Here is a 14,599-nt window from a genome sequence, read left to right on the forward strand (position 1 = left end):
TTCTGAATGATCCTGAACCTTAAATGATAACACATTCATCGGTAAAATTTACAAGAGGACATAAATTCTTTTTTTTTTTTTTTTGAGGATATATATTTTTTAAATTGCTAAGAAAATTAAAACCAGGAAATTACAGTTCATTTAGGAAATTAAAGGAATCAGTGAGAAAGCACAAAATAGGATCACAGAACACCAAAGTCAGTAATTAACATAAAAGCAAATGGATTAGATTCCCTATTAAAATGCAGACTTTCCAAATGAGTTGAAATATAAAATCCAATAAGACACATTGTTTAAGACACAACTAGAAATTATATGAAAGCTAAATGTAAGAGGTTTATCAAGCAAATATAAACAAAGAGGACAAATATTCTAATATCAAAGAAAGTAAAATTTGAGGCAAAAAGCTTAAGTAGGACACAAAGAATAACATTAGTAAGTCTTCCTTATGAATTGTACCTAACAGACACAGGTATTTATATACCAAGTAACAGTATCAAAATACACAAAGCAAAAGCTAGACAAGATGAAACAGAGAAATAACTATAATGGGAGACTCTAAGACAATATTATTAGTCTATGGTAGTTTATTAAAAAAAAATAAGAAAATGAAAATTGAATTAAAGTAGTTGAACAGATACACATTCACCTCTGTCACACACAAATTGAATAAACTTTCATTCAAGACACCCACAGAACACTCTTCAAAAATGCTAGGCCCCAAACCTCAATAAATTCTTTAAAAAAGAAACCAAATAAGCCATATTTACTGTCAGGGTAAATATTCTACAAGTAGCAGAAAAAAAAATTTTTTTTTAAAGGTAAATCACACAGAAATTTTAAAATATTCTTAGCTATTAAACCAAAACACAAAGATAAACTACTTAGAAAACAAGACACGTTATTATAGCTGGGATGTGAACATACTTGAAACTGGAGATAAGGAAAAGCCTTGAACATATTCAACTGTATATAAACAAAAAAGTACCAGACTTAAAAAGCTACAGGGAAAAAAAATCTAGAGCAAACAAAGGAAATAATAAACACAAAATGAGAAAGTAATACATTTTAAAACAAAGTCATAATTGATAAACAAATCCAGTTTTCTTTTTTAAGAGAAAAGAGATACCTTTAGAAAGTCTAATCAAGGAAAAGAAAATGGTAGAACTAAGAAAAGGTAAATTTCTTACAAGTATCAAGTTTAATAGAAAAGAGACTTTTTTATTCTCTATTAAAAGTATCAAATGTGTTAAATTTCAACAAAATAAAAAGTTTTCTGGGAAAGTATAAAATACTTAAATTTAGTAGATTAATAAATGCAAAAGAAATATATTTTAGAACAAAAAACTTTTAAAATTTAAAAACATACTAATAGCCACAAAAGAAACTGGAGTTATCAAGAATTTATTTCCTAAAAAAAGTCTGAACTCAAAAGTTTTATAAGCACAGTCCTTCAATTTTTCATGAAACAAATCACTCTCATGCTATAATGTAATGGCTTAACATACAGTAAAATATATACAGGTATCCTATTCACTTTATAGAGTTAGCAAAATGCCTAACTCAAAACCTAGACGCTAGCCCAAAAGCCCAAACTCTCATGTAAAAAGGCAATTTTCCTAAATAAAATATTAGCCAATCAAATTCTATAGTAGCAATAGGGCAACACATTTTAGAAGAAATGGATTCTGAAGGACATCCCATATTTCAAAACTAGTCTTTCCAGGGAAACTAATATAAAGATAGAGGATGCGTGATCGGAGAGTGTAAGTCTACAATCACTGTAGTGTATTTTTTTTTCCTTTGAGACTGCTTTTTCTTATCTCACCATTATTTCTAATATTTCAAAGAGGGCTCTCACTCATAGTGGTGGTTACTTTTGGGTCTTCATCACTTTAATTTCTGTCCCAAAGTTACTGAAACGTGAACATGCTTTTGATCACTAGTTCTACCACCACCACCAAATGATCGCATGTTTAGGAGAATACAATAGAAGTGCATCTTAAAGAGCCACCCAACACTGCCCTCAGAGGGTGCTGGTAAAGAGTCCCAGGCATTACGGAACACTGACAAAGACCACGGCACGTCCGCTTACCATGAGCAGCTGAAGCTGCACCGCTAAGGGCCAAAACCACGAGCAGCTGACAGAGCCGAACTGCCGGCTTCGAAATGATGCAATTCTTGGTTATTTTTTAGGGTACAAGTATGTGCATTACTTCAAATTTTGAGAACAAAGTAACTATTATTTGATCAGTTATTTTTAAACCATGCAACTCAAGCTCACATAAGAAGTAAACTAATCTTAAAAAAAAAAAATCTTCTTAACTAATTCCAGGAGTTCAAAGATGGTTAGAAAATCTATCAAAGCATCATCAACAAATCAAATAGGAAAAAAAAAAAACTAAACTGTATGATCATCTTGAGAGATACCCAAAATGTGTACTTGACAAAATTTCAGAGCTATTTCTAATTCTTTAAAATCTAAAAAGAGGATATTTCCTTTCTAAAGAAAATAATATCTGACTCAAAACAGCCAACCTAAAGGTAAAACACCATGGACATACCCATTAAAACCAGAAAATAAGAAGAATGTCTACCACCATCATCATCAAGATTATTGAAAATTTCAGCCACCAAAACATGCAATAAAAATTAGAACTATTAGAAAAAACAACATTATCATTATCCATAGAGGATGTCAAAATATCTCCTAAAAAAAAATGTGAAGTTACTGAAAAAAGTACTAGAACATGGGGTGACTAAAAAACTCAAAAAAGTGACTAGATATGAGGAAAATACAAATATATTTATAAAGACTACAGAATCATTACTGCTCAAATTCCTCCAACCTATCTCCATCAGGACTGGCTCCACCCTTGTTTGAGTCCCTATTGTTGTTTGCCTGGATTACTGCACCAGGCTCTCCAGCCTGGTGAGACATACCATATATCCACAGAATAAATCTGATTGTGTCATTCCTTTGCATAGAATCTTCTCCTAGCTTCTCATCACAGAGTAAGATCCAAGTTCCTTACCACTGCCTCCTGAGTGGCCCTATCCAGCCAGGTATCCCATACAAATGCCATTGTTAACACTCAAGTCACACTGTCTTCCTTTCTGCCCCTCAAATACACCAAAGGCGCTTTGTGCTGGTGCTTCACTCTGCTGGTATTGCTCTTCCCTGGAACCTCACAAAGATGGCTCCTTTTAAGACACCAAATACAGATAATTTGATCTTCCTAGAGTAGCCACTCAGTCACTATGTCCCGTCACCGTATTTTAACTCTCTCCATTGAATCTAAAGTTCATGATTTGATACTTGCCCGTTTGGTACTTATTGCCATTAACGTCACCTCTGTGAGAGGAAGAACTTTGTCTTAATAACACGTCATCTCTAAAACTTAAAATAAGTCCTGGTGTGTAAGAAGTCATTCTTCTTCCCTGAATTTTCACTGTCAGTCATTCTCAATAGACTATAAACTCCACAAAACCAGAAGGCTGTCTATTTTAGTCACTGTTCTATCTCCAGGACTCAGACACTGGATAGACAGTTAACAACATCTGATGAATGAATGAATGAATGAATGACTCCTTCATCTGCTCCCTTTAATCCCTAGCAGTCTAAGATTAAGCAAACTTTTTTGGCGAGTCCAAGATATCACTGGCTTATTTTGAACTTGTAGCCAAATAATGATTTCATATGAATTATTATAGTTAGATCTTCCTACCTCTACACACTCCCCAAATTCTACACTTGTGTGATTAACTTGTTAAAATAAACACTGAGCTTTAATAAAATTTGATAGTATGGTTAGAATTAATCTTTAAAATGCCTTTGTCAAAAAACTATTTACAAGACAATAACAAGTCAAGAAAAATTAAGTCTTTTGAGTCCTAATCTAGTCCTATCTGTGTAAGTAGCTGGGCAGAGAAGAGACCTGCCAACAGTTATACTGGGGAAAAAAACCAAAACTGAGGTATTAAAAAGTTAACCTTTCTTGTCAGTGTATAGAGAAATGATCATCCTATGCAAAAATGGTAAAAACTAACAAAGCCACAAAAGGATTGCCTCTTAAGGATTTAAATTAAGATACTGGATTGCCATTTTTATTATCCAAGAGTCACTCATTAATTATGACACACAGTATGTATCTGCTGGTTTGTGGGCACTCTAAGTATCTATTTGAAACAAAAGGCTACATTCTCAATTTTTTATATTTTGTTTTTATTCAAGAGTTTACTCACAGGCAGCACTTTAAAATCAGGCTTTTAAAATTAAAGGCCAAAACTAAAAAAATTTGCAAATAAGACACTGCTAAAAGAATGATCGTCTTAATAATTTAAACCCTAAAATGTCCTGTGGAGTTAAAGTCTTTACACATAAATGCGTAAGATTGGTATCATTGAAAATAACTGAAAAACCACAGATGGTGGGCAAATTTGTCAATGAAGATAAACAGCAGTTTCAGCCTTCCAGGGTCTGAACACCAGCAATTAATTCAGCTTGTGAGAGAATATGCTTCAGAATTTGGCCTTTAAAGTCTCTTTCTCCAACAGCAAATCAGCATATCTATGCTGAAGTTCCTTTTCTCTTTCCTGCTGTCGCTGAACATCTTCTTTTAGACACTTGAAGAAATAAAAACATTAATTATTTCACAGGTAAGCACACTGAAAATTAAAAATATCTTATGGTACTTTATAATCTTACAAACAGCTGAGTTAGGTCCACACTCTCAAGAGTTAAGTATTCCCCTAAGAGAAATAAAAATAGCAACTACTTTTGCTCTAAGACCAGTGCTGTGGCCACTCTTTGATTTGGTCATACATGTACCAGCATTTGTAAAATCTCTGCTATCTCAAATAAATAAGCCATCACTGTCCTATGAACACCCACCATGCACTTAAATAAGCCCTGGCTGCCATTTATCTGGGCATGGACTTTCACGAACATTTGGCAAATAAAGTTAAACCAAATCTGGCCAAAGGAATTTGATGCTCTGGGATGACTAGCTATATTATATTCTCAGCTTTCTAAATTACAAAACAAAAAGACATCAGTTTAATTACCTGAGAGAGCTGTATGAATGGGATGCAATTAAGTTTCAGGGGGGGAAATCATAGGGTTATGTATTCTATTTTATAGTGTATCTACATGGAAAACAAAAAATTAGTAAAGGAAAAGTCTCTGTATCCACAATGGCCTGGCCTATCCATCTACACACAGGCCATTCTAGATAAGAAAGTCAAAAATTTTAGGCTTTCATTGAAAAAAAGCCAGACAATGTCAAATGCAAACAATAGCCTGCACAGGCAGGCAAAAGAGGGAAACCCTGATTATTCTTCAGAGTTCTCTTTCTAAGCAGGGCTGCAAGGCAATAATGGTACCTCTAGCCTCCGGGGAATAGCAGAATCTTCATGTTTCTTGAGTTCTTCAAAAGTGCGTAACTCCAAGTAAGCCTGCTCAATCTGGTCCCATAAGTCATTCAGCTGTTTCATGAGCCCCATCGCACGAGACTGGTAACCCCCAAGCAAGATTTTCATCTTCTTTTCCATCTTCGCGGCTCGCTTGGCTTCTGTCGTCATGTGACCCCTGTTTATCTGGGGGCCAGGGGGAGATCACATCATGAGAAAAGCATTCTCAATAATAGGACAAAAAAGGCACAACTGCTCACCTGCTGCCTCAAAGCAAAAGTACAGCAGGTGTGATCCCCATCTTATCACCTATGACATTTTTCACACTACCAGAGCAAAGCCACCTGGCCTTCCCAGGAGCTTGGAGGGCTACAGTCCATAGAGTTGCAAAGAGTCGGACATGACTGAAGCAACTTAGCATGCACACAGAGCAAAGAATCCTAAAATCTATATGGAACCATATATGCCAGACCCAGAATGCCAAAGCAATCCTGAGGATAAAGAACAAAACAAGAGGCATAACCCTCTCAGACTTCGGACCATATTAGAAAGCTACAATAACCAAAACAGCATTGGTACTGGCACAAAAACACACAAATGGATCAATGAAACAGAAGAGAGAGCCCAGAAATAAACCCATACGCCTACAATTAATTGTCGACAAAGGTGGCAAGAATATACAATAAGGGAACGACAGTTGCTTTAGCAAGCAGCCTTGGGAAAGTTGGACAGCCACAAGTACGTTTTCTGAGTGAAGTCAGAAAACACCCTCATGCCTTATACAAAAATAAGCTCAAAATAGCTTAAAAGACTTAAAGATAAGACATGATACCATAAAACTCCTAGAAGAGAATACAGGTAAAACATTCTCTGACATAAATCATACCAATGTTTTCTTAGGTCAGTCTCCCAAAGCAATAGAAACAAAAGCAAAAATAAGCAAATGGGACCAAATCAAACTTTTAAGCCTTTATAGAGCAAAAGAAATCGTAAGCAAAATGAAAAGACAAACTTAAGGACTGGGAGAAAATATGTGCAAATGATGTAACTGTCAAGGGCTTAATTTCCAAAATATGCAAGCAGCTCACATAACTTAATAGCAAAATAAAATTAAAAATTAAAAAATGAGCAGAAGACCCAAACAGACGTTTCTCCAAAACAGACTTACAGGTGGCTAAGAGGTACATAATCACTCATCATCACTAATCATTAAAGAAATGCAAATCAAACCTACAATGAGGTACCAGCTGGTCAAAACGGCCATCACTAAAATGTCTACGAATAACAGGCTGAAGAGTGTAAGGAGAAAGAGAGCCCTCCTCCAACACTGTTCATGGGAATGTAAACTGATGCAGCGCTATGGAAAACAGCATGAAGGTTCTTCAAAAAACTAAACACAGAGCCGCCATATGATCTAGCAACCCACTCCTGAGCATACATTGTGACAAAATCCTAACTCAAAAAGCTACACGCACCCTTACGTTCACAGCAGCACAATTCACAGTAACCAAGACATGGGAGCAACCTAAATGTCCACTGACACATCAACAGATAAAGAAGATATCGTATATCTGTATCTATATATATACACACATACACGATCCAATACCACTCAGCCACTAAAAAGAGTGAAATAATGCCATCTGCAGCAACACGCATGGGCCTAGAGATTATCACAGTAAGCAATATACGTCTGAAGGATAAAGACAGATACCATATGATACCACTTTCATGTGAAATCTAAAATATGACACAAATGAACTTACCTATGAAACAGAAACAGACTCACAGACATAGAGAACAGACTTGTGGTTGCCAAGGGGGAGGGGGTAGGAGAAGGATGGACTGGGAGTTTGGGGTTAGCAGATACAAAATATTATGTATAGAAGGGACAAATAACAAGATCATACTCTACAGCACAGGGAGCTATATTTAATATCCTGTAATAAACCACAATGGAAAAGGAAAAAAAAGAGTACATTATTCTTATACTTCAACTACCATAATACAAAATTAGGCTTAAGAAGGGTTTCTCTTACACTTGAACAGTTTTACAGTTTAGTCCCAAATAAGTTATTCATAATAACTTCATCCATGATCCAAACTCAAAGCAGGCTTGAATTTCACAGTATGGGGAAAACTAATTTCTACCTCCAAAAATAACTCCTGCTATCATTAATCCTGGAGCTGGCAGTTTTGGGGGCTGGCAGCGATATATCTTCACCATCTGTATCTCAAAAATGCACTTCTATATATTATACATCAAGCACATTTAAAATAACTGAATAATACTCAATTAATATACCATAGCTGTGACCAAAACAATCCCCTCAAAAGTACAAAATTACTAGATCACTTTAAAAGTTATAATCGTAAACTTGGCATAAAACCCATAAAGGAGAGAATATCACATTAGGCAACAACAACAAAAATGTTTTTAACTTTTGAGAAGCAAAAAGACTCCATAAAATCAAGAGAAATAACAATTTTCCTATTAAATATGTACACTGAGCACAAGTGGGTTGCCTCTCAGATGATGCTAAAATTAGGTGAAAAAAATGTTAAATGTATAGATTCAAAAAGAACTGGAGAGGGACACTTAGCAGAAGGTTCCAACAAAATTCTAGAGCTGCTACAGAGAAAGCCTCAGTTTAGAAGGTACAAGGAAAAGTTGAGAGGCAGCAGGCTGTGATGCAGAATTCCATCAGTATAATGCCTTCTCTGGGTGTACCTTCTACATCCCACTTCACCATGATCTGCAACTACTTGTTTCCAACAAATAACACTTGTAATTGTGAGGTCAAAGTCTCAGGAATAATTATTAAATCTGTGTCAATTTCTTTGTGTCCGTTTTTCCCTGCAACTTCTTTCCTCTCCTACCACCCTCCAAACTGATTCCATCAAGTGACTTCTAAAAGCAATCAAAGCTAAGTAGTTTCAGGATAACATATACCCAAATGATACTCTGTAATTCACAATAATATAACTGAGAGTACCTGTAACAAGGGAGACAGTGACAATTTTTTTCTGAAATATTAAATGTGAGGGTGGAGGGGGGGTAAATAAGTAAAAATGGTACCATGGGAAAATGTTGTCAAATATACAATTTTGATAAGAAAACTGTTCATAGAATGTTTCCTTAAATATTTAGAAACAATATAATCACCCAAACAAATATATAGCTTTCCATTAAACATTCACTTCAAAGCATTACGTCTGATACAAAAATAAACATGTCAATCTCAAAGCTTTCTCTTTTTTTTTAGAATATGTAAGAACATCAAAAAATGCCATGTTCCCCAAAATATAAAGTACACTTCTACTGGAAAAGTAATACTTCATACCTATCCATCTCCAGGTTACTTTATTGAAGCCCAAGTCAAATAAGCCCAGGGCAGAGGGGGTGGCAGGGAAGGGACATGCTGTATGGGTTCCTTAAGAACATGAGATGGATCTAAACTTAATTAACGTAAAGCTCATTTAAAGCCTCCTATCTTCAACATTTTATAAAAGTTAAAATAAGCTCTTATTCTTCTGCAATGCACTTAAAGATTAAATCCATTAATAAATAATGTCCTTTATAAAAGAGCCATTTTCCTCCAATAGATAACAAATTAAAGTGAGTTCCACAGCAAAGATACATCTACTAAGAGTCAGGAAATACTCGAACAAATCAGTAGTGCCGTGGAGTAAAGTGAGTCACTCAGCTGTTTTGAGTTGATGTAGGTTATTTAACCTCTGTATTTCCATTTCTCCATCAATAAAATGGCAGTTATCACTAAAAGTTACTATATAAAGTACAGAAAAGCCCTTAGCCACCCAGTAATATCTGGCACAAAGCAAGCAGTCAACAAATGTTAGCTCTGATTATAATTATTATAGGTACTAAGAGGTTAACCATTTTGCTCTCCTCTCTAAAGGACCAAGGGACTATGGATGACAATTTAAAATCTTCTTTTAAATTTCAACTTTAATTTTAAAAATGACAGAGATCTCTTCCTGGGAATAAAGCAAGGAAAAGACAGCTGTTTCTTAAGTGAGCAGTCTGCCTCTTTAGGACCACCACACCAAGTAACAGGTACTGGAGTACATCTTTTTAAGCCAATGCTCTTCAACCCCAGCTAAACTTAAAAGGGGCTTTCCTGGTAGCTCAGCTGGTTAAGAATCTGCTGGCAATGCTGGAGACCCCAGTTCAATTCCTGGGCCGGGAAGATCCCCTGGGGAAGGGATAGGCTACCCACTCCAGTATTCTTGGGCTTCACGGGTGGCTCAGCTGGTGAAGAAATCTGCCTACAAAGCAGGAGACCTGGGTTTGATCCCTGGGTTAGGAAGATCCCCTGAAGAAGAGAAAGACTACTCACTTTAGTATTCAGGCCTGGAGAATTCCATGGACTGTATAATCCATGTGATTGCCAAGAGTCGGACATGACTGAGTGACATATGTTTGTAAATTTAAGAAGTTAACTGTAGAGTTTTTAAAATCTATCAGTACAGAGACTCTTATTTACATGGTCTCAGACTACTGTATTTTTAAAGCCCTTAGTTTGCAGGAGGCAATCAGGATGGAGAATTCTGTTTCAGCCACTGTCATTACCGAAGCTAGGTGTCAGCTGTTTTTCTCTTAACCAGGCCTACCAAAATGTCCTCAATTCCAATAATAAGTGAACTAAATCCGTAAGTTAGTTGCATCAAGTTCCTGATACTATAATTCACTGTGTTCCAACGATAGCAACATTAGACACTCTAGTCACATGTGGATTCAAATACACATTCCAAAAACCTTAACAGTAAAGAATTGCAACTTAATATATGCAGTGCTTTTTTAAAAAATTAGTCACACAAATGATCATTTTCATTGGCTAAGATATTTCAATTAGCTATACACTGCACGCCATGGAAATTCAATTTCCAATTTGGTGTAACAATGTAACACTTAGGCTCAGAAAGTATTTAATTAGTCATCAAGGCAGGTTTAGTATGACTTATATCTGGGAATTACCTCACCTCACACAGTTGAGTCATTTATTATTCCCAAAACACCAAAGATTTTAAAACTGCAAAGCTTCCATTTAATATGAACAATTTTATTTAATTTAGCTCAAGCTTTATTAAAATCTTCAGGCTCAAATACTGTGCTAAGATTTCAAGCAAATATGGAAATAAATTTTACAAAAAATTAAAGTACAGAAAAAAAAAATTTAGTCAATTAACTATATGACAGTGTCAGTCGTGTCAGTTTGCAGCCCTATGGACTGTACCCTTCAGGCTCCTTTGTCCATGGAATTCTCCAGGCAAAAATGCTGGAGTGGGTAGCCATTCCTTTCTCCAGGGATCTTCCCAACCCAGAGATGGAACCCGGGTCTCCTGCAGTGCAGGCAGATTCTTTACTGTCTGAGCCATCACAGAACCCCCAATAACTATATGTTAGTACAAAAATATAAAGAAGAAACATAAAAAGTATATGTAAATATACCTTAAATGTAAAGAAAGGAATATAGCTTTTAATATTCAATTCTAGCTTATCTTACATCTGCCATCTGATCATTAAAATGTAAAGGACCATATCCACATAGTTGGTAAAATGCTCGACCTATGACTGCTCAATACATTTAAGGAGGGAAAAAAACTAACCTATGAAGTCTGGCCTTTTTCTAGCCAGTAAATCTCAAGCATGAACCACACATGCATACATGGAACACATCTAACTTGCATCAGCCCCACCTCCCTCACCCCACAGGCATACACAGAAACAACAAAGTCCACAGAGCATAAACAGAAAGAACATACACAGAAAAGTCCAACAGAGCAGAAAAACTTTTTTAAAAAATATACAGAATCAAGAAGAACCAGGCTCTGACCTAACTAGATTAATATTTTAAGCCCTTTTAAAAAATACAACTAAGCGCTAGCAACTGCCCTGAAGGACAACTTATTTTCAACAAAAAAGTATTGGTTTAGGGAGCATATACTACTTCTTACAGGTGATTTACCAAAAGTTCTTCCAAAAATTGATTTCAAACCACTGCATTTATAGTTCATTTACCAAAAGTTGTCAAAAAATGTTTTTCAAATCCTTAACTGCACTTAGAGACATACTTTAAAGTCTTCTTAAAACAACTAACAAACTTAATAATGGAATTAGGATTAAATACTTTGTTCACTTGTCACCAGACAAGCCTCCCAAATATGGTTATAATGGAAGTTTGTGCTTAAATATGTATCAGCACAAAATTTCTTATAATTTTAAATAAAGTTCACTATAACTATTAGGATTTTAAAGTAGGACAACACTGGATATAATAAAAGCTGACTACATCCAAAACAAAAGTGTAAAATTCAATTCAAGCAGAGATGAATGAAATATATCTACATATAAATGTATAGGGGGACCAAGCTGACGAATTTCATGCATCATAATTCTGTTTTACGATATGATGTCTGGAATTTGTTTCAAATAGCGGGGAAGGGGAAATGACATGAAATAAGAGTGGCTATGAGCTGATGGCTGTCACAGCTGGGTGATAACACACTAGGACTCATTACACCAGTCTACTTTAGGGTATATTTAAAAATTCCCATAATAAAAGTTTTTTTAAATTTCAAATTCAGTGTCTACTCCAAAGGATAACTATTTTGTTTTGTTAAGACTATACACCACAAACCATGAAACATCAATATAATGGAAACATTAAAATAGAAGTACGTCAACTGTCTCAACATGCCAAAATGTACAAATGAAACGTTAAAATCCACAATTATGTAAAATTCATTTGTATGAAACAAAATGTAAGCCTTTTGAGTATTATTCAAATCTTTCTCCTAAAATTGACCCATGTCTCGTATTTCAGACATTCATCAAAATTTATAGAGCAAAAATTTAGCCACCCTCTTACTCAAGGTAAAGTTATTTCTTGGTACCTTATACCATCAAATCTAATTTAGCTAACACTAAGAGTGATAATGAGCCACTTTACCTGGTGGCTCAGCAGTAAAGAATCCACCTGCCATGCAGGAGACCTGGGTTCAATCCGTCAGGAAGATCCCCTGGAGGAGGAAATGGCAACCCACTCCAGTATTCCTGCCTGAGAAGTCAATGGACAGAGGAGCCTGGCGGACTAGTCCATGAGGTCACAGAAGAGTCCAAACAAGGCAGCGACTACACAAGAGTGATACGACCCTGAGAGACTTGGGAGAGGATTCCTATCCACTAAAATTACCAACTGTAAGGCACACACTCTTATTTCATCTTACATTATTTCAAGCTCTCACTTCCATGAGATAAAAACTATCACCCAAATTTTACAAGTAACAAACATCTGAGACCCAGAGAGGCTAAGTAACTTGCCCTAGGCTACACAGTCACCACGAGACGAAGTTCTGCCATTGTGTCTACTTGAAAGCCCAACACTAGGGTACACTGCAGCTCAACCAGATGTCCTCTCTGCCTCAGCCCGTGAAATGCAAACTTGCCTGAAGAAATTCCAGTTGCGGCGCTAGATGGCTTCACGCCACCAGACAGTTCCCTGAAAAATTATTCCAGACACACATAAACAAGATCTCAATTAATGAACTTGCCCATCATTCCTTCCCTGATTTAGACATTAACCTGTATATAGCTACTTGTAAAAATTTTATTTGACACTGGAGAAAAGCTTTCAATTTCCCCAGCTTACATTTTTTAATTCCGAATTCTTTTATTCTTAACAAGCTACAAAACTACAGGAAAAATATCTCTCAGAAAAATTTTATGGGGAAAAAAAAGTTTATTTTAACAACTTTTTGAGAAGCTGGGCAGAATATAACTAGAATTATGAGAGATTTCACCAAAGCTAATCTTTTGCCACAGGCTTTAAAAGAGTATAAGTGATCAGGGTTTTGTTTTTTTGAATGGTACTTATAATATTATACTAGTAAATGAATGGAGTAGTACATGGTGATCCCAATTTAGTTTTAAAGACCTTTATCCACACACTGATATGTGTGGCTTACATATATTAAATCTTTTTCTATCATATTTAATCTTATATATACACACCCCAAGATGTTTAATGTGATTACACTTGAATGGTAGGCTTTTCTCTTTTTTTTAATTTAAAATTTTCTACAAAGTACTGGTATTATTTTTAGAAAAGATGCCTACAAATGTTATTTTTTAAATGCATAGAAGAGAAACTGTCTAAAAAAGACTGGCCAGAGACCAATGGAAAACTGATGGTCCCCAGGAGATGAATCAGTGGAACCATAAGTGTTTCCTCGGGTCATTACAAAAGGGAGCTGTATGGGACTTATAAAAGTGTAATTGTTACTCTCAAACTCACTAAGTTTGTTAAGGTTACGAAGCTTAAGTAATTCCAAAATAAACACATTATCCTTGGGTCTCCAATACTGTCCTCAGTTAAAGTCTGTTACAGTGAGGTTCAGAAACATTAAGAGCATCCCTCACTGAAATTCTTGCTCGGGGACCCAGATAATAACCTTATACCACTGGAAAAACAGGTTTCAGAATACCTAAAATAAATATAAAGTTAATGGCAGCTCCACTTCCTAGTCAACATGATCCTATAGTAGTAAAGATGTGATTTCAACCATCGAAATGTTTGCAAACAAGAGCCCATGAGTGATACTCCTTTAATCTCTATATTGCTCATTAGTATTGTTTTAGCTGTGAGCCATTTCAATATTGATGAGATCCAGGTCCAATTAAGTGATTATTAGTCAGCATCTATCAGTTAGCAACCATCAGACTGCCTCCCTAAAAAGCAAGCTAAAGCAATAAGGCAAAACCTTACTAAACACACTTCCAAGAACAGAAAAGTACCAATAAAGCAATGCCAAGAGCATTTTACATTTGCATAAGTTAGGAAATGAAACCCAACAACTACAAGAAACAAATTTAACTCAACGCTGAGGAATAATGAAAGCAACACCGTTGTTATCACAGATCTCTGGTCTAGCTTCCAGGTTGCCGCTAGAAACAACCAAGAAATCTGTTAATGCCTTTAAGGCTGATGGCAGAGAGGAGAACTTGAGAACTGAGAATGTTCCAAGTACTGAGGACTTCTCGCCTGTCACCGCACACCACCCTACACACCCCCTCCCACCCATACAAGAGCCTAAGTGTAAACCTGCTGAGATACAACAACATACCATCCCTCCACCCTCAACTGCACACCAGCTTAATCCTTAA

The 14,599-nt window shown here is 35.8% G+C and overlaps 1 protein-coding gene across 1 annotated transcript in view; it reads right to left on the reverse strand.

Annotated features, from left to right (window-relative positions):
- Window positions 1–569: 569 nt before the first annotated feature.
- Window positions 570–14,599, reverse strand: part of CDC5L (cell division cycle 5 like) — a 44,249-nt gene continuing 30,219 nt past the window's right edge. Inside the window, exons 15-16 of the mRNA XM_040249545.1 lie at window positions 5,386–5,598; window positions 570–4,626 (exon numbers count right to left, since the gene is read on the reverse strand). Of these exons, the coding sequence (XP_040105479.1) occupies window positions 4,522–4,626; window positions 5,386–5,598 (318 nt within the window). The 3' untranslated portion in view covers window positions 570–4,521. The remainder of the gene's footprint in view (window positions 4,627–5,385; window positions 5,599–14,599) is intronic.

This window comes from Oryx dammah, unplaced genomic scaffold (genome assembly GCF_014754425.2).
Source record: "Oryx dammah isolate SB20612 unplaced genomic scaffold, SCBI_Odam_1.1 HiC_scaffold_11, whole genome shotgun sequence".
In the NCBI taxonomy this organism is placed as follows: domain Eukaryota; kingdom Metazoa; phylum Chordata; class Mammalia; order Artiodactyla; family Bovidae; genus Oryx; species Oryx dammah.